At 33.2% G+C, this 20,001-nt stretch overlaps 1 protein-coding gene across 4 annotated transcripts in view; it reads left to right on the top strand.

Moving 5' to 3' along the window:
* The window catches only part of CCSER1 (coiled-coil serine rich protein 1), a 1,217,611-nt gene that overhangs the window by 253,110 nt on the left and 944,500 nt on the right, over nt 1–20,001 (top strand). For all 4 annotated transcript variants that reach the window (XM_082610968.1, XM_082610971.1, XM_082610969.1 and 1 more), the window contains exon 4: nt 7,303–7,396. In XM_082610968.1, coding sequence (XP_082467094.1) covers nt 7,303–7,396 — 94 coding nt within the window. The remainder of the gene's footprint in view (nt 1–7,302; nt 7,397–20,001) is intronic.

The raw sequence follows: 20,001 nt of genomic DNA, 5'->3' as shown, positions 1-20,001 counted from the left end.
TGGCATCTGTAATGTTGGTTCTCTTTTGTCATGAAAGAAGAATCCCAAGAGACATTATTTTTTCTCCATATCTTAAATGATGAGAAGAAAAAAATGCATTTTTAAACTAATAATCATTATATATTTTAATTTTGAATCATGGAGTTTGCTAATTATATATTTATACTCCCTAGTTTTCTATTTTTATAACTTAATAATAAAAATTACTTTTAATTTATTCCCTTGCATAGATTAAAATGAAAATGTTCAGAGTTTACTTTAAAATTTTGTGTGAATTCAGATATAGATTTAAAATCCACATAAAATCTATGGACATATGAATCCATATAAATGTTAACTTTTCCTAAAAAATTGAAATATTATTATTTTTAAGTTTTAGTATTTTAGTATTGTACTATTTGAATAACATAAAATTATTTACCTTTTATTAGTGTAAAGAGTAGAGTTAGCAGCTCTGGGCATAGCTTTAGGAATCTCATTCTGCTATTTTTTTTACAATTAAATATGAAAAAATATGCATAATCAAAACAAAATATGCGTTGTGTATGAGTTTGGACTTGTAATGGGAAGTCTTATGAGTAAGGACTGAAAGAATTAAGACAAATTTTTGAAAATATTTATTAAAAATTCATTTTGATGTATGCAGATCCATAAGGTTAATCAGTACTTAGCAAAGAGCAAGCTGTGTCTGGAAATACTTTGTGTCTACCATGTCGAAGGGTGAAGGTAATTCTATTGTAGTGATTGAATATGCTTTAATTATCCAGACGGGAAATCAAAACCGAATAACTCCTCAGAGCAGTAATTACGAAGTACTGTCATTTTAATTTCTCTTTCCAAAAAATAGCAGTGAAATCGTATCATTAAAATTATATGCATGTATTAGTGTATTATCCTCTTTTCCACTGCATATATGGGTGTGAACAACTCGACTTTTATCAAAATGTACGTACCCAGCCTCTTCAGATGTCTGCTTTGGATGATTTCTGTACCATGTCCCTTTATGTCTCTCATTTTTTACAATTCATGTAATTATCCTTCTGGGATAATACGAATTATTTAAAGATGTATACCAAGTTACTTGACTTTATCTTTTTTTCCCAATTAAAAAAAGCCATTGTAATTAATTGTAAAGCCAGTCTCAACGTATTTTAGGCAGGAAAGTTTCACTGAGGGTCTTCTACAATAGCTACATCATATGTTTTCAATAATAAAATGACATTTTCTTTTTAGTCAATCTGTGGAAACGCCTATGATTAGATTAGTAGAGAATGAAACACATATCCTAGCAGCACCTGATCATAATGGAGAATGACTAGAAGATGTAAACTAGATTGACTATCCCTTATTAACTTGAATAATTTGAATAATTCTCTCTTCACTTTTAGACTACATAATGATCAGAGCAGTTCTGCTGTGTCATTAAAAATTACATAAACAAGTATTGAAGTCTAGAGCCTCTCATATCTTGCCTTTTAGATATTTTAAGCCTTCTTGGAAAGTGCTTTGACTAAAATATAACAGCATAGAAATGCAATTAGTAACATCTTTATAATACCACAATTAGCGAATGTTTTAATAATTCAAAAATTTCCTTTGATGGAATTATTTCTTCTATAAGCAACACTTCCTATGTAGTAACATGTCCCAGCTTCATATATTTTTCACAGGATCATAATTATTATCTTTATTGCAATAAAAAGACAAGGCTAAAGGGTTATGGGATGGTTACATATTAATAGAGTGATCAGAGCTTGTCTTTTCAACTCTGTAGCTTCAGAAGTTCAACTTTATTCTTTCAGCCAGTAGCAACCAAATTCTAGAGAACTAATTCACAGTAATGAAACACAAGAGACTGATTTATAAATAATGGTACCTACTTTATTTATTTATAAAAGAGATTGGTATTTCTTTACTAGAATACAGTTATCTTTAAGTTCTATGAGGAAAGAAAACATGCCTGTTAGGTTCATTGTTAAATCCCCAGAGTTTAGAAAATTGATTTTTGAATTAATTCATTAATAACTACTTAGTTTACTCTTAATGGCTTAAAGTCATTTGGGAGATTTCATGACTAGTATTCTTGATAGATTTTTAAATGTCTGCTTAGGGAATACTTAGTAATAATTGTGCTTCATTTTTAATATCCAATTTATTAATATTATGAATTAGTAAAAAATTAGTATTTCCTTATAATTAAATAATCAACTCTTCTCATAATACCCACATAAATCTTACATAAAAATAAATTAGAATATGTATTAAATTAAATTTTCCATGGCCTTTAGGCATTGGTTTAGATATTATATAATAAAATTCTTCTCGGTGTTTCATTACAACACCAAGCCTAACATATCAATTTATCTTAAATGTTTTAGTCACTTTTAAAGAAGAAAATTATGCATTTTACAATGATTCAAGAGCAAGTCAATATGCTTACCCTAAAACTGGTTACAAATGTGCTCATGCTAGGAATTTACATTTCCTTCTACCATTTGCCTTCGTTCTCTTTGCTAATGTGAAACTTTTCATCTTTCACTGGAATTTCAGAAATACTTGAGTCTATTTTTGCACTTCCCTAGGACTTACTTATTATACTAGACTTAAAAGAAAAAGGAAGTCTTCTCTTAAATTTGCACTTTCTGGGTTGTTGACTAGATAATTTTTTGTGTAGTCACTGAAATTTGCTATACATTCAGAGATGATTCAAACTCAAGATTCTGACCATCAGGTTGGACTTTCCTTTTTCAATTAAACTTTACATTCTATGTCCTTATGCCTTTATTTTTAAAATTCAAGCCCAGCTTTTAATTTTGTGCAATATTGGTGCTCCCTCCCCAAATTATTTGCTTTTAAAGTTTCAACTGCAATTGTTATATAAACAGTTTTCCTCTTATTATGATATATATGCCTGGTATATTAATGTTATTAGAAACCCATGGACTTTCATTATTCTATCTTTATTATACAGAGCTACCTAGGTTTTTATCTACCAGAGGATGAGAGACTACTGTTAGTTATCACTTCTAGATATTCCATTAATTTATCAAATGTCTGAAGCACACAGTTGTGCCCTTTTAGATACAGGGTCTGACTATTAGTATTAATTAAATGCTGGACTCCTTTTCCACTTGGTGGTTATGTGTGACCATTAGTGCTGGTCAGTCCTTTCTATCCCTGGTACAGAACTACTTTTGATGATACTACTTTACTTGCAAGTCTTTCCTTGCACAGATCAAAAAAAGTGCATGTCTTCATATTATAAACATACATAAGATTAGAAAAAATACCCGTATGTTTAGCTATTTATTTAAAACAATAGACATTGAAGATATTCTACCCTGTTTCTGTTTTTTGTATGTATATCATTAATGCCTCTTTATATCCTTCACATTAACTTTTCTGTTTGAGTAACTCTTAGTTTTTGATAGGCTCAGATTGTTTCATTTAGCCATAATGATTATTGTTTGTTTGTTTGTTTTTGTTTTTGCGGTATGCGGGCCTCTCACTGTTGCGGCCTCTCCCGTTGCGGAGCACAGGCTCTGGACGCACAGACTCAGCGGCCATGGCTCTCGGGCCCAGCCGCTCCGCGGCATGTGGGATCTTCCCAGACCGGGGCACAAACCCGCATCTCCTGCATAGGCAGGCGAACTCTCAACCACTGCGCCACCAGGGAAGCACTGTTTGTTTGTTTTTTGATGCTCATAATGTCAGAAATTAGCCAGGGAGAAGCCATTTAGGTTGCTTTCTTAGCCTTTCAAAACTTCCTCCAACTTTTTTTTAAGACCAATCTTGTTTTCTGGCAACAAAATAATGTTCCAGAAATAGTCTGTATTTTTTCTTTCCTTCTTTTTTTCCCTAATAATTAAGGAGCCCTGGTTCTTTTTTTTTGGTGGATACTGGGTAATGAGTATCTGGACTTCCCCTAAGTGCTGGCTGAGGGCAAAAGCACTGTTGCTGCTATTGATCTTTTTTAAGGAGAGATCTGGAAAAGATATTTCTTTTAGGTCTGTGAGTTCACACTGACTTTTCTTCTGTACCATCACGTTGCTGCATCTACTCTCTTTTTGGTATGATGTTTCACCAACTTCAAAGACTCCACTCCATTAATAAGAAAGTTGCTGTGTAAGCAAGATATCAAAGCAAGGCAATTTAGAATAAGTATATTGAAGCACACCTCCTCTAGACCAGTGGTCGATGGGCTCCTGCTAGACTAAATGTCAAGGGTCACCTGCAAAATGACAAAATCAAAACAATGTAATGAATTTTCCAAATTTAATTTGTTCACTTTGTTGGTGTTACTTTCTTCAATTAAATGTTTGGGATAATGGTGACAGAGTTTTTAAGTATTTCCTTGTTACAAAAATAAAATCTTTTTAAACTTTATTTTCAAACTGAGGATGGATGTATTAACTGTCAAAATTCAAAAGAGGGTTGAACAATCCATCCTTGAAAAGATCATGTATGCTGCTGGACCTCAGGAACTGCTGGAATCAGGAACCAGAAGATCTACTACTATGACACTTGTCATTTTTCCAGTAGACTTAGACTGGTCTTAACCATGCAATGAAATCCAAGACCCCTGTGATGTGCATCTTGCAATATCTATCACCAAACAGAAATTTTTCTCATTTTTCTGAGAGGGCTATGATCAGCAAGTTTGGTTAAAATGCCCATCTTGGACCATCCACCAAGGACAGGAAGTCTGGCTCATGTAAGAACCTGGTATCTTCTTCTATAGCTAGGTGGATTGAGTGGGGTGATTCCAAATGAAAGGGAGAAATGCTATGCAAAACGTAGAAGCTTACATTGAGGAAGACGTCCTTACTTGGCATAATTACAAAAACATATGCCAGGCACTCATTTATTTCCTTTGTTCCGATCTTCATTGCTTTCTAAGTGTTGTTGGTTGTGTAAGTTTGCTGGGGATGCCATAACAAAATACCACAAACTGGATGGCTTAAACAGCAGAAATTTATTTTCTTGCGGTTCTAGAGGCTGGAAGTCTAAGATCAAAGTGTAGGCAAGTTTGGTTTCTCCTGAAGCGTCTTTCCTTGGCTTGCAGATGGCTGCCTTCTTCCTGTGTCCTCCCACGGTTGTCCCTCTGTCTGTGTTGTCTGTCCTAATATCCTCTTCTTATAAGAACACCAGTCATATTAGATTAGGGCCCACACTTGTGAGTTGATTTAACTGTAACTTCTTCTTTAAGGATACTATCTTCAAAAATAATCACCTTCCAAGGTACTGGGGGTTAAGACTTCAGTTTATGAATTTTGGATGAAAACAGTTAAGACCATAATATTGGTCAATGAAATTCAAAATACAAGTATAAAATTGTTTAGGCTAATTTGGAGCTGTATCAATTACTACACTTTCACCATTAAACAATTTTTTTTACCAATGTATTCTTTTTTTTTTTTTTTTGCCGTACGCGGGCCTCTCACTGTTGTGGCCTCTCCCGTTGGGGAGCACAGGCTCTGGATGCGCAGGCTCAGAGGCCATGGCTCACGGGCCCAGCCGCTCCGCGGCATGTGGGATCCTCCCGGACTGGGGCACGAACCCGTGTCCCCTGCATCGGCAGGCATACTCTCAACCACTGCGCCACCAGGGAAGCCCACCAATGTATTCTTGACTACCTGACTAAAATTCTCTTATTTGGATACTGCCTAATAAACCCTAATAATATTAGTATCCTGGGCCTCCCTGGTGGCGCAGTGGTTGAGAGTCCGCCTGCCGATGCAGGGGATACGGGTTCGTGCCCCGGTCTGGGAGGATCCCATATGCCGCGGAGCGGCTGGGCCCGTGAGCCGTGGCCGCTGGGCCTGCGCGTCCGGAGCCTGTGCTCCGCAACGGGAGAGTCCACAACAGTGAGAGGCCCGCATACCGCAAAAAGAAAAAAAAAAAAAAAAAAATATATTAGTATCCTTATAACATCTCCCTTTTCAAAACTCTTAATTTTCCACAATCAACTTCAGTTATATTTCTTTTGTTGTCTCAATATTCTGTTTTGAATTTTTGAGAATGGCAGCCTCTTTTGTTGCCTATATTTATAACATATTTTTAATGCTATATAAATAAGCAACTTATTCTCACTGGTTATCCCTGCCACATTATATCATAGAACTTCCAAGAAACAGTTGATTTTGTTTATAGTTTAAATTATTAGATCCCATGTAATTAATACAGATACAATGTAATACGATGCAATCCATTATAGTAATCGTTCCCTGTAATTTTCATTTACAGAAGAAAGCACTTATATTTGGCAATATTTATCACCTTTGAAACTACTGTACTCTATTCACAGATAACATGTGTTTCTAAAGTTTAATAATGTTTAATTCTATTTTTTACAGTGAGAGTGGTTTATTTAAAAGTTGCAGTATCCTTACTTTCAATCCCAAGAACTAAGGTGTCCATTTGACAACGTCATTAGGCTTTCTCTAATGAATATTTACTTCTTTAGATATAAATTATGGTCACATTCAAATCAGTGGACAAACTTATCTGAAATGTTGTGGTATCATTTAACATTTAGGTTGTTTTTCTTGATGTTCTATTTTTTGTACTTTTGTTTTTTCCATCCTAGTCTCTAAGAGTAAATTCTTGCTTTCTTAACATATTCACTACCAATCTATATACAGATATGCAAATCAGGACTGTATTCCTCCTTCAAGAATTTCTCCCTCTGCACATCACTGTTTTCCCTCAAGATTTCTCAATATACTCTTCTAGTTTACTGTGCTATTTGCCCTCTTGAGAAAAAATGAAAAGGTAACATGATCTAGCTCTGATACTTATGACTTTATGAAAATCAATAATTAATTTTTAATCTAATTGATATTTATCTCTCCCATTCATTCCTCCTAATCTAAAGCAAATGATTGGGAAACAGTAACTGGATTCCTCCTCCCTTCCAAGCATAGTTTAAATTAATATTTCAGGGTTGGCACTGTATACAAAAATGTTTGAGAAACAATTCATTAAATGTGTCAGAAGACTTACACAAATTGGAAAGATAAATATTAGAAAAAGAATCTAAAGTTCTAGCTCACAGACTTCTATACATTTGAAAAACCTCTTTGTGCATTTTTAATGGGAGTTAAAATTTTTATAATAATTATTGAAATTTTTATTGGGCTGATAATTTTAAAGCTCATAAAATAAACAATTTCTGGGGTTCAGTTACAGCATTTCCTTTGTAATTTTGAGTTCTTTTTCGCTTCATGGCATCTACATGTGGATATTTCCTCAGGTTCTCAGTGTTTTGGTTTCCAACTGTTGATTTTGCTTTTTCTTCAGGATGTTTTGAATAATTTGGGATCTTGTGAACTGGATGAAGATGATTTAATGCTTGATTTGGAATTTTTAGAGGAACAGAATCTTCATCCTTCAGGTAAATATTGAATAAATGCACAATATCATACAACTCTGGTCCAAGTCATTTAGCTTTCATTGATAAGCTAAATATTGTTTAGGCTGCATTCAGTCTTTTCAATCCCCAGTTTCTGTATTCTGTGTGCAAGGCACATGCTAGGTACCCTGGACACATTATTCTAGTAATCTTATAATCTATTATGAAAATACAAATTTGGTTGGAAGATAATTATTAAATAAGAAAAAATTATAAAACAGAAGTTCTTTCAAAGAGGGAAATTCTAATGAAACAGTTAATGAAAAAGTTAATATTTTCTTTTTTTGGCAGGGAGACAACAATTATAATCCCATTTTTCATTTATTTTATATAACCAAACGAAAGTTTTGTGGACTAAGTTTACTCTTTCAAATCTTCGCCATCTCAGTAATAACTGTGGTGGTTAATGTTAATGTGATAAGGTTGACCTCAAAATTAGTAATTACTAATAGCAACCACAAGTACACACTCATAAACACATACACACACACACACACACACACACAGTTATAGTGTGAGATAAATAAATTCTTGCTGAATGAATGAAGAAGGGAGCCCACTATATTTGTAATAGTTTAAATTTGTATTAAGGCATAAAGTGTAATGTCTTCAAATACCAAAATTATTCCTTTTGTAGGATATAGGAATTAATTGTTCACTCAAATTTAGATATTTGACTACAAAGGCAAGTTTTTATTTATTTATTTTTTACTACTAATAGTACCTTGAACTTAGTCATTTTCAAGTTAAAGTAGAAGTAACATTAAAGCTTTAATATCTTGAGTCATACTGCATACATTTAAGAAAATCAACCTCTTGGAATTTATTGTCCATGTTTTTAACTTTTAGGAATTAGACATAATCTCTGAGGTTGTTTCCAGCTGTAATATGTTATGATGAATTTTTGTTCATGCAGTATTTTTATATTATAAATAATGTCATAGTAACAATTGTCAAAAGAAGGAAATAACAATGTATGTATTTTTTTACACCCTTATTTTAGGCTAATATCAAAAAGAAGCTAAATAAAAATTTTTTCTGCTTAAATGTATATTTAGGATAACCATTTCTTGAGACATTCTTCCTGCAGTTGATTTGACAGATATTCTTTTAAAAATGTAGATTTTCTCACTTTTACGCAGGTACCTTATACAATTTTGTCATTCATGTGTATTTATATTGAAAAAGTCACACATGGTGACAATGTATACATTTTGGTGGGAAATATGTCAGTATCTAGCAAAACTATACATACATTTATCTTTAGATCCAGCTATCCAACATCTAGTAATTTAATCATAACACACTGGAAATATACAAATTAATATATGCAAATAACTTTATTGCAAAATATTTGCAAAAACAAAATATTGGAAAACCTCAAATAACCTTCAATAGGACATTAGTTGAATATACAATGGTACACTAAGCAGTCATTAAAAGGAATAATGATGGTGTCGATATGTGCTATAGCATGATTGTAAAGGTATACTATCAGTGGAGAACTTTGCAATGATGAATTAGACAGGCAGTACCTAAAGTCACTGATCACTAACTTCACTACAGTGTAACAACTAGACATTTTGTCCCTCTTAATGCAATGACTAGAGAAGTACACAGCAATACCACTCCTGCCCACAAGTACTTAAATTTGTCTCTTGATTAAATAATGATTTTACAGGAAATATTGGGATGAGGAGACAGGGAATGTTAAATGGCATGATGGGATTGCCAGCAAGCAAACATAGGTATGGGGCATTCTACAGGGTAAATGGTCTGGTTTCTTCAACAAATAAATGTCATGTTAAAAAGGGGAGGGGTGTTGTAGATTAAAAGAGCAAATGCCATGTGATATCTTTGTGCCAAAACATAAGAACACTATGCAAATATATTTCAGAGTTTATCAGAGAAGTTTGAGTAGTGATGGAATTATTGTCACAGAATTATTTTTATTTTGTTGGGTGCTAAATATTTTTCTTTGGTTTTGTCTTTGAAGAAAACTCTTCATAGAGACACATGTGGTTGAAATAATATGGTATCTGAGATTTGCCTTACCAACAGTATGGAGGAGGGAATAGATGAAACAATGTTGGTAAATTATTGAAAATTATCAAAGCTGGGAAATAGGTGCTTGGGGTGAAACTTTCATTGATTAGTTGTAATGTTTTCTCTATTTTAGGTATTTTTAAAGATTTTCACAATAAAAATAAAACCAAGTAATAAGTAAGCAGAATTATAGACAACATAGACATCTCAGCTGTGTTTGTTAGGCAACCATGATAAAGAGCAAAGAATGCCTTAAAAATATAAAAGAGTTAGCTCAATTTATTTGCTTGGGAACAAAAATGAACATTTGTAAACTTTAACTTCTCTTTTATAAAATAATGAGTGCAATGTACTTTGTTAGTTTATTTTAAAAAATGATATAACAAATATGATGAGTCTCCTGAATCTGCCTCAAGGTGTAGATAACTTGGTTGAAACCAGAGCTAGGGTACCTTATGAATCAACTGAGTTAGCCAAATTGTTCATAAGATAAATGATGTTACTTTGCATATCTGAAGTACAGTTATAATAAGTGAGATAGTCCTTAAAGTGACTTGCGTTTGTTTAATGTTACTTAATAAAATGAAAACCTATTTCACTTTGGATGCCACATTATGGGGTTTGAAAAAAGCCACAAATATCTGTTTATGTACATTAGCTCAGAAAGAAGAATTTTTGGTTGAATTGGTTTTATACAATTTGTTTTTTTTTTAATCAACATAATTAAAGGTCTTATCAGAATATAAGAAGCTTATTATTGATAAATGATACTGGTAAAAAGCTCATTAATACTAAACATTCTAAAATACTGGTTTAAATAAAAGTCATTTTCAAAAGTCTGAAAACTAAAATAATGATACCATTTAATTCTACTACTTATGTTACTGTGGACATCTTTTAATGTGCTTTTTATTTTATTCTTGCTATCTGTATTTTCATCTAAAAATGAATTATAAGTTTGCAGTTAGGTTTTCAAAAGTTGACCAGTGCAGTGAACAATATGAATAAAGTTTCATGAATCCTTTTAATATGTAAATATATCTATGGAGTCCAAAATTAACACACTTGCTTCCTAAAAATAGAGGTAGTATGAATAAATAGTAGTATAAATAAAATATCTGTTTTAAAGTGCAGTAAGTGGATATTATCTTTTTTTTTTTTTAATGAAAGCAAGAAAGGACAATTTCAATTAAAAAAAGGTGTATGAATTCAAAATGAGTTCCCGAAAAGAGACTTGCCTTAAGGAGAAAAAATAAAAGCAACTATTCTGAATAATTTACTCTGATCTTGGCATTATCTAATATTATCTTTTAAATTCTAATATAAAAGCTAAGATTTTAGATTAAAAAGCCTATGGATAAGCCTTCCAGATGTCTTTTATTATGTTTTCTTCAATTAATGTTTAAATTACTTTTCTGGAAATTTTTTATGTTCAATTAATATGCATCATGTTTAAACATAGGATTATCAATTTGTTTAATACCAGACATTCCATTTCCCCTGTAGTAAATTATTATATTTACTGTTTTTCTATTTAATGCATCATTTATAATGCACATATGACCAGCTATTTTTTAATTAAAAAATATAAGATGCTATCATTTATACTTTGATAAATTAAAAAGTATATTAGTGTCCTTCCCACTTTTTATCTTTCTTTACTGTCTTATTCATGTCGATATGGTGGTGTTTTTGCTACAGATTGAGTCATGCAAGATGTTAGCAGTGATGTTGGTTAGATATACCTCAACAGCCTTTTGAAAAATAAAAGTACTAACAAGATTTACTAGCATTTAGTATCTCTAAGACTCAAACAGCTGCCCTTAAACTTTTATTTACCCTGAAATGCATGTTATGCACTACATAATCTGTCAAAGGAAAAATACCAGAAATATATTTTTGCCTAGTTTTCTTTATGTAGTTTTAAATTTTTGTGATTAGGATTTTTTTCTATTAATTGAAGCATCTTACAAAATAATCATTCAAGAAAAACAGGGTAATGATTAAAGAAGGATATAAAAAATAAAATGAAGCCACAGATAAGATTGGCACACAAAATGTATACTAGTATTACTTCAGAGACCCAAAAATGTTACTTGGAGTATACTACTAGCATATGTGAAGAAAGAAAGAGAACCAATTGCATGATTAAAAATATACACCATCAATCATTCAGTCAACCGGTCAAGCCCTTTTTAAAATAAAGGAATTCTTGTTACTAAGAACTGAAAGATATTTTACTCACATGTCTTTATAAGGTATAAATTATTTGATATCAATAGTTTCCTCAGCAACTCCTTTCAATGCAGGCTGGTAGCATCATGTTACCAGTTCAGCAGAAGAAATTCTAAATGGTGACACATCAGTGTAGCAAAAGCTAGGAGCTTTATGAGGAGCTTGCTTAATCCCAAAATAAAATCTAGTTCCTTGTCCATAGTTCATATTCCTCAGCTAATTTTAATGTTGAAAATAGTTAATGTAAATAATGTCAAGCATTTTCCTCAGACGTAAGGTAATTACCATAAAGCCTAGTAGAATATCTAATATTAAGCAGTGTTACTTCCCAGTGAGTCCTCCAAAATGAACTGTTTGCAAAATGTAAACCTTATGTAACAGAAAAAGACAAGTTTTCTACAAATAGAAGTAATCAAAACACCAGTTAAATATCAAACAGTGCATACTGTTCGATAAAGAATAAGAATTTGAGTTTTGGTTTTAGAGTATTTAATCTATACCTATTCTTTAGCACAGTGAACTACAGCGAAGTCACATGTCTATTGAGGCTGCTGCTAGCATTACCTTCATAGTGGTAGAAGCTGATGGGAAGCATGCACCTGGCTAATTTGACAGTGAAGCATCATAATTAACTAAATGAGTTAAAGTTGAAAGGAAAAGAGGCTAAAACACATTTTGATGTTACCTGTTTGGAACATATTCATTAAAATACTATTTCTCCAATTCTTTCTTTTGTTAATACTAGGAGTGGGTTGTGTGTAACCTTTAGCAATTAGTAGCTGGAGATCTAAGTTGATAGGAAGGAAAAATGAATGCCTATAATAAGCCATGCTCTTTGCCCGAGCTATCTCAGCTTATCCTCACAGTAACTCTCGTGAGAGGAAGTTGCGTTTTAAAGATTCATTCAAATTAAAGAAACCACAAATTAATATCAAAAGAGAGGAGGCACTGTAGAGACAGACACATCCAAGTTAGAAAAGCAGCTTTGCCACGTTAGCCTTGGCAAGTAAGTGATCCAATCTTTCTGAGCCCTTTTCCCTCATTTGTCAATTGACAATAAAACTATCTATCTCAAAATATCATCCTACCCAAATGGGTGACGTATTTACATGTAAAGTGCCTTTCACAGTTGCCTAGAATAAAATAAGAGCCCAGTACAAACTGCGTAGCTCTCTTGAAATCTTGAATTCCGTGTCAAAAAATTTGTCCCATCGTTGGTTATTTTTCATCGTTCTTAATTTCTTAATATTTCACCATTAGTCCATATATTTAAAAATACGCTCTCTGATTTGAATTTTTATTATCTATCTAACATTTTAAATGGTGTTTTCTTAGTACTGATTATTCAAAAATTAAGTTATTTCGCTTATTACAGGTGGTACGTTTCTGTGTTAAAATCAATACAGTTAAATGCATGAAAATACTTTTTCAGATATTAGTCATGTGTCCAATATACCACAACTTATTTAAAATAGAATTTCTCAGAGAAAGAATAAATTTCTGTTAATTAAATACTTTAAAACTTATTAACGTAAATCATTTATATTCAGAGAGAAAGCCAGTCTGTTCTTTTGTATTAAATTTGGTGTTTGCAATTTGCAGTTGAGTTACTCAATTGAAAATATATTTTACTTATTTATCATTCTTTGATGGAAATAATGTAATGGTCATTTGGATGATTGGGTGAAGAAGTTTTTTTATTGTTTTTGTTATTTATTTTGGACTGTATATCTAAAAACACCTGGGGCCAGTATCTCTTGGTATGTGTCCAGATGCAAATAGGGAAGTAATGGTTCAATGATATCAGTTAGGAATTAATTAGGTAGTTGTTAAATTATTTTGAGTTTGATGAACAAGCAATATAAAATTCTGCAGTGAGTTAATTAAGGAGGTAACATCGTTCACACAGGGAAAATTATAAAAATCAACTGTAAGTTTTTACAAGCTTTGGCATGTCTTGGTCAGAAAAAGTGTGTGTAAGTTATTTTCAATATGATTTTATAAAGCTAAGAACATGACACTTAATTTTGGAATTATGATGTAGTGGTTAAAAATCTGGACTCTGGAGTTAGACACATCTCAGCTGCAGTCAGGCTATGTAAACTTGAACGAATTATTTAATCTCTCTAGTTTCCCTTTCTCATCTGAAAATAGGGACAGTAAAAGTATCTGCTTCATAAGTTTGTTATGAGGAATAATAACTTAAAGCAGAGTAGAATGTTCTGTCACATGTCTAGCATATAATATTTTTTAAGAACTATAGAAAATACTAATTTTTTTGCAATACCCATGATAAAATATGATGTACCTGAGCATTAATAAGAATCTGATTTTGCCAGTTTTGGTGATATTTCCAGTCTCTATTAGTGGAAGGTCTCAACTACATTTGCAAGTATAGTATTTCTCAAATTTTAATTATAGAAAGACACAACAATTAATTTTGTGACTATCATTTATTTCAAAGCTTATACATTATAGCATTAAATAAAATAATAGAAGAATAATAAATAACATTTATTGAATCTATGTGCCAATTCCATGAGGTAAATAACCCCTTGCACATTTGAGAAAATTTAAACTTTGATAACATATTACAGGTAGTGGATATCCCAGGGGAACCCAGACAAAGTTTTGCTAACTCTGAATGCTCTATGTTTAATCATTATGACTTTTAAAAAAATTTTTTTTTATTACGTGGGCCTCTCACTGTTGTGGCCTCTCCCGTTGCGGAGCACAGGCTCTGGATGCGCAGGCTCAGCGGCCATGGCTCACGGGCCTAGCTGCTCCGTGGCATGTGGGATCTTCCCGGACCGGGGCACGAACCCGTGTCCCCTGCATCGGCAGGCGGACTCTCAACCACTGCGCCACCAGGGAAGCCCTCCTTATGACTTTTTTGACTAATAAAATTAATTCATATAAAATTTTAAGATCACAAGTACACTGAAGCTTTTGTTTTAAATTGGCTCTTCTTTCTATTAACTTACTCAGTTACAAGCATCACTTATAAATGTCTGCCTTTGACTTCATGCAAGAAGCTGAGACTTACTTATATTTATTTACTAGAGCATCTGTGTTGTCCCAGGCACTGGTGTAGACACTTACATGTTTCTGTTTTTGCTTTGTTTGTAAGCTATAACGTATAAGCACTTTGGATTATCCCATTTAATCCTAACAACAGTTCTCTAGAAATTATTACTATTCTTGCTTTGATAATGAAGGAATGGAGATCCAGAGAGTGTTATTATTGGTCCAGGACTGCAGAGATAATAAGTGGCAGAAGTAGGGTTTAAATTACACCGTGGTGACTTGATGCCTACCTAATGTTTCCACCGAGCTCTCAATGACGTTTAGTTGCTAGAAAAAGCAGTTATAACAAAACTGAAAAACGTTCCTTTGTAATACGGTGTTTGAGTAACACTATAGTGAGGGCAAATTTGGGACAAAAGTCATTTCCTGGGCTTCATTCACCCCCTGGTGCTGTTGCTCTTTTCTGCCTTGAAAGGCTTAGAGTACCTGTTGTCTGCTTGGTAGCCATTAGATGGCAATCGTGTTCTGATAATAATGATAGTGACCCTGTCATACATTTGTATTCAGCTTTACAGTTTACAAGGGACTTCAAATATGTTATCTCATCAGATTATCACAATAACACTCTGAGACAGGTGTTAATATATCCCAACTACAGTAGAGGAAGCAAATACTCTATGGTTGAAAACTTACTGAAGTTCGTATAGCCAATATTAACCCAGATCTTAACATTAAATGACAGGGTTTTTTCACTATCTTTCTGGATCTTGTGGCTTCTGATGTTACATAGTACAAATCTAATATATTTGGTTATATATTTTCCAAGCCCACTGAAAATCATAGTTACATCTTAGAAAAGGGGAAAGGGTTGCTTTAAGCAGACATGCTGAATGTGGTGAAAAATAAATACCACTAGCAAAAAAGCAAGAGGAAAAGGCAAGAAAGCTTTGAAAAGTAGACAAAGTCATAAAGCAGAATAGTATGGGGTCATTAAACGTAAGAACAGACATCGCCATCTTCATCAGCAGGTCATGAGGCATTACTGTATTGCAGTATATTATTCCATTGCATTTAAAAATTATTATAACCTTGAATCATTGAGAAAAAAATTATAGTCTGCATACTCTGATAAGATGGTAAGCTATAAAATTCATTTAGGAAATATATCTATCTGAACTGTTTTTATTTAACTCTTTAATATGTTAAGAGGAAACAGTTTCTTAGTTCTTCATAAACTTTATCCAGAAAGTATCATTTTGTAAGGATTCTAGATTGCAAAATTGGAGTATATCTTAAAATGCTTTTTATATAATTTTTATATTTCTCCCCATATTCCTTCCCCCTAATTCTTGCAAATGACTGAATAAAGAAAAGGAGAGCTGTGAGAAGGTTTACTAATTATCATTCTTGAAAATTCAGTAATTTATTTATGGCCTACTGGTAGGGTATAGGGATCATGATATTACTTAAACTCAAGACTGTACAATTGGCTGTAACATCTATTTTCAGGATAGATCAAAATTTTAATGGCTTTTGTTTGTTTCTTGGTTTTGGCTGATAAATTTATTGATTGACCAATAATTAGTTCATTAATTTGATACTTTGCTTTCAATTCCATTTTTAAAATTTCAAACTTACCGGTTTTCAATATGATGTTCACCTGGGTGCATTGTTTTCGGTGTTTGGTTCATGATGTTAAATGGCATCTTTAAATGACAGAAGAAAGGCCCTAAGTGAAAGAGAATTTCAGATACTATGAAGTGGAGCCTCTCCTCCTTCTGCTCCCCTTGAATATTCAGAGTTTTAATGGCTTTGGTCAGTATCGCACAATTAGTTTGTAGTAGAAATAGGCCTGTTAATAAGAAATTGGCCAGCTCCATTTAGTAAGCACAATTGAAATTAATTATTTTATTCTTTATTATTGTTGCCAACAGAATAAGTCATTTGTATTTGTGAATTTAAAAGTGACTGGCTATTTTGCCCATCAGGCTTTGCTGTACTTCAAGAGAATTGCTTCAGCTACAAAGAAGGCTTTTAGATGAAACCGTTCTTAAGGTCTAATAACTATAGCTGAAAAATGTTTACACATTCTGACCTAATTTAATATTAAATGACAGTTTTAATGAAGTCATAGAATTTACTTGTAACCTGCTATTGTAGCATTTCATACTGTTATAAACTCTCTTCTCCTGTGCAAAAGGGCAGTCAAAGGCCTAAGTTCATTAGAGGATACAGTCAAAGGAAAAGATTTCTTTCATTCAGCATAGTTTTCCTGGAGCAATTAGAAAGAAAATATGTGTCTCAATATAGAATTTCATGGCCTTGTACAATTATGTGGTGACATCTCCACACAACTGCTTGAATAATGCCAGCAACATCAGCTGTCACAATCGAAATGAACAAGTAATTAAGAAAACTAATGCTGGTCTTTCTTCTGAAGAAGTCGAATATTTATGTTTTTAAAATTGTTCACCAACAAGAAAAATAACTACTGACATGAAACATAATTTTCTACAGCGCCTGAGGCAGAAAAGAGAGAAATAATAATGAACATTCACACTATTACAACAAATTAAGTTGTAATTGTATACACCAAAAACAATTACAGAGTCCCTTTTCCTTGGATTATAAAATTTTAATAGCATCATTTTATCAGGTGCCACTACAGCATCTAGCATCTTGACCCTTTTATTTATGTTCTGCTTCTCCATCTTATTAACCAAAATTTCCAAAAGTTTACAGTGGAATTGGGGGTCTCATTCTTATAAGGACCACTTTTTTTCTCTAACCATACACCTTAATATGCTAGGATAACCTACACTTGTCTGAATAAGTAGTAAAGAAAACAATTAGAAAAGACCACAACTTGTCTGAATAATTAGTAGATTTGAATGAGCCATGATATTTGTGTCATATGCTGATTCCCCAACCTTTTGATAAGAAACTGCTCAGTTTATTGCTTACTGAAGTGAGGGGGAAACGCCACCTCTGATGAACTCTTGTTGTCTTTCGGAGGGGAAAGAACAAGTTAGGATTTATAGAGATTTTGAATTTGGTTTAAGGCAGATATTTCAGTTTGAAGGTTTGATTGGGATTGGGATTAGATAAAATAGTTTCAGAATGTAAGATTTGTGGAAGCTAGGCAAGGATTTTAAAGTGAAAGGTTGATTCTTAGTGCATAAGCTGTCCGTTGATGCTTTCTACTGAAAAATTGGTAGGTCTTTTGGGAAAGCCCTGTAATGAACAGTGAAGCTATTTGAAATAGTTAAGTTATTCCAATAAGGACAGTAAAATAGTAAAATGATGTTCATATACACAGTCACCTATTTGGGAGTTGGTAGTTTTAGATCTTAATCCCCACTGAGGGAGACAGAGGGATAGACCATTTTTAGGTGGAGGCATCATCCATCCAGATTTTCACTATTGTTTGAGGTGTCATCATCACATATCAAGTCATTGTCTCATCATCCATACATCATGTTAGATTCTGAAGATGGCATATCTGAACTCTGCAACATAAATAGTAAAATAAGGTTTCTGATCAGGATTTGTTACCATTCTCAGCCAGCAGTCGAGTGCCCAGATTAAATAGGAGATGAGACCCCATCTCCATTCTGAAGAGCCTATAGAACCAGATATGGGGTTGTTAATGAAACTACTTTAATTTTTCTGATATCTTTATTTTTAGGCAGGATACTTTGGGTAAGAGGACAAAAGCATCCCAGCCTAGGCTGCAAATGGATATTCTGAATAAGGTTTAGAGAGAAGAAATCTCTCCTGGACTGAAATACTTTAAAATTTTGTCTCAAGTACAATCTGCTCTCAACATCCTAAAAATGATAGGACATATAAAAATATTACCTGAATGATGGGTTAAACCAGCTTGTCATTGCAAATATGCCCACATCTGAAGATGATTAAGAGAACTGAAAAGATTTTTTTATTGTCTCCTTGTGAGATTTTGTCTTCTAATTGAACATTACTCATATGCACTGAAAGATCGGGACTTTTGGGATATCTTGGCACCAATAGTTATCTGGATCTGCTCCCTCATTAGAGTATTCATAGATCAGAAAATTATTAAAATACATATTATTGGGGGGTAATAATGGTAAAAAATATTCTGAGGAAAATGGAAATAAAGGTTATCACTAAGTTTACAGGTGGTTCTTCTTAATAACATATTTTAATGATTTAAAGAGTCACATTATTTCACATTTTACTATCTCTGATATTGATGTATTTATAATGAAGATTTTTTTTAAATTCTATTAATTTTTTGGCCGCACTGTTTGGCATGTAGGACCTTAGTTCCCTGACCAGGGATCGAAACCGTTCCCTGACCAGGGATCGAAACCGTGCCCCCTGCATGGGGAGTGCAGAGTCTTAACCACTGGACTGCCAGGGAAGTCCCAGTATAATGAAGATGTTTTAGCATCGTGTCCTAGATTGACAGCGGTTTTGTTTTTCTTTTAAATAGTTACATAAAATGTGTCTTGCAATTAATTGTGTCTTAGATCCAAATATATATATATCTTTAGATTAGTGGTCCCCAAACTTTTTGGCACAGTTGCGTGGAAGGCAGTTTTTCCATGGGGCGGGGGGCAGTGATGGTTCAGGCGGTAATGTGAGTGATGGGGAACAGCAGATGAAGCTTCGCTCACTCGCCCACCACTCACCTCCTGCTCTGCGGCCTGGTTCCTAACAGGCCGTGGACCAGTACCAGTCCGTGTCCCAGGGGTTGGGTACCCCGGCTTTAGATAATAGGAATTTGAGAGAGCCATAGGGGTGAAGTGTTAACCTGTATATCTTTGACTTCATATTGCCTACATTTAAAGAATCCAGAATACTCCCCAATTCTGATTGCACACCCTTAAAGAGTCATATTTGCTTTTACATTGTTTTATTATTTTGAAAAGTAAAACATTTATCATCTTCAGTATGGTACTAACTGCAGTACTCATAATTCTCTACTTGTGTATGTGCGATACATACCATATTATTGTTTTGTGCTTATCCATGCATTTATATGTTCGTATTTTTTCCTAGTCCTACCTACTATGATCTTCATTATCCTTACATATAAAAAACACTACCCTTTAGAGAAGAGATTTCTGTTACTAAGAATTACATTTTTATCTCATATTCTACATTTTTATCATTCTGTGAAAATGAGAGGTCAACTTCAACCATCACTTAGAAATATTGACTCCAGAGTCTCTAGCTCCAGTTTAAGCCTCTTTCACGTACAGATATATGTATATAACAGTCTGCTAACA

Source organism: Mesoplodon mirus, assembly GCF_964341445.2.
Source record: "Mesoplodon mirus genome assembly, chromosome: 2".
In the NCBI taxonomy this organism is placed as follows: domain Eukaryota; kingdom Metazoa; phylum Chordata; class Mammalia; order Artiodactyla; family Ziphiidae; genus Mesoplodon; species Mesoplodon mirus.
This window is presented reverse-complemented; position numbering and strand designations above follow the sequence as displayed.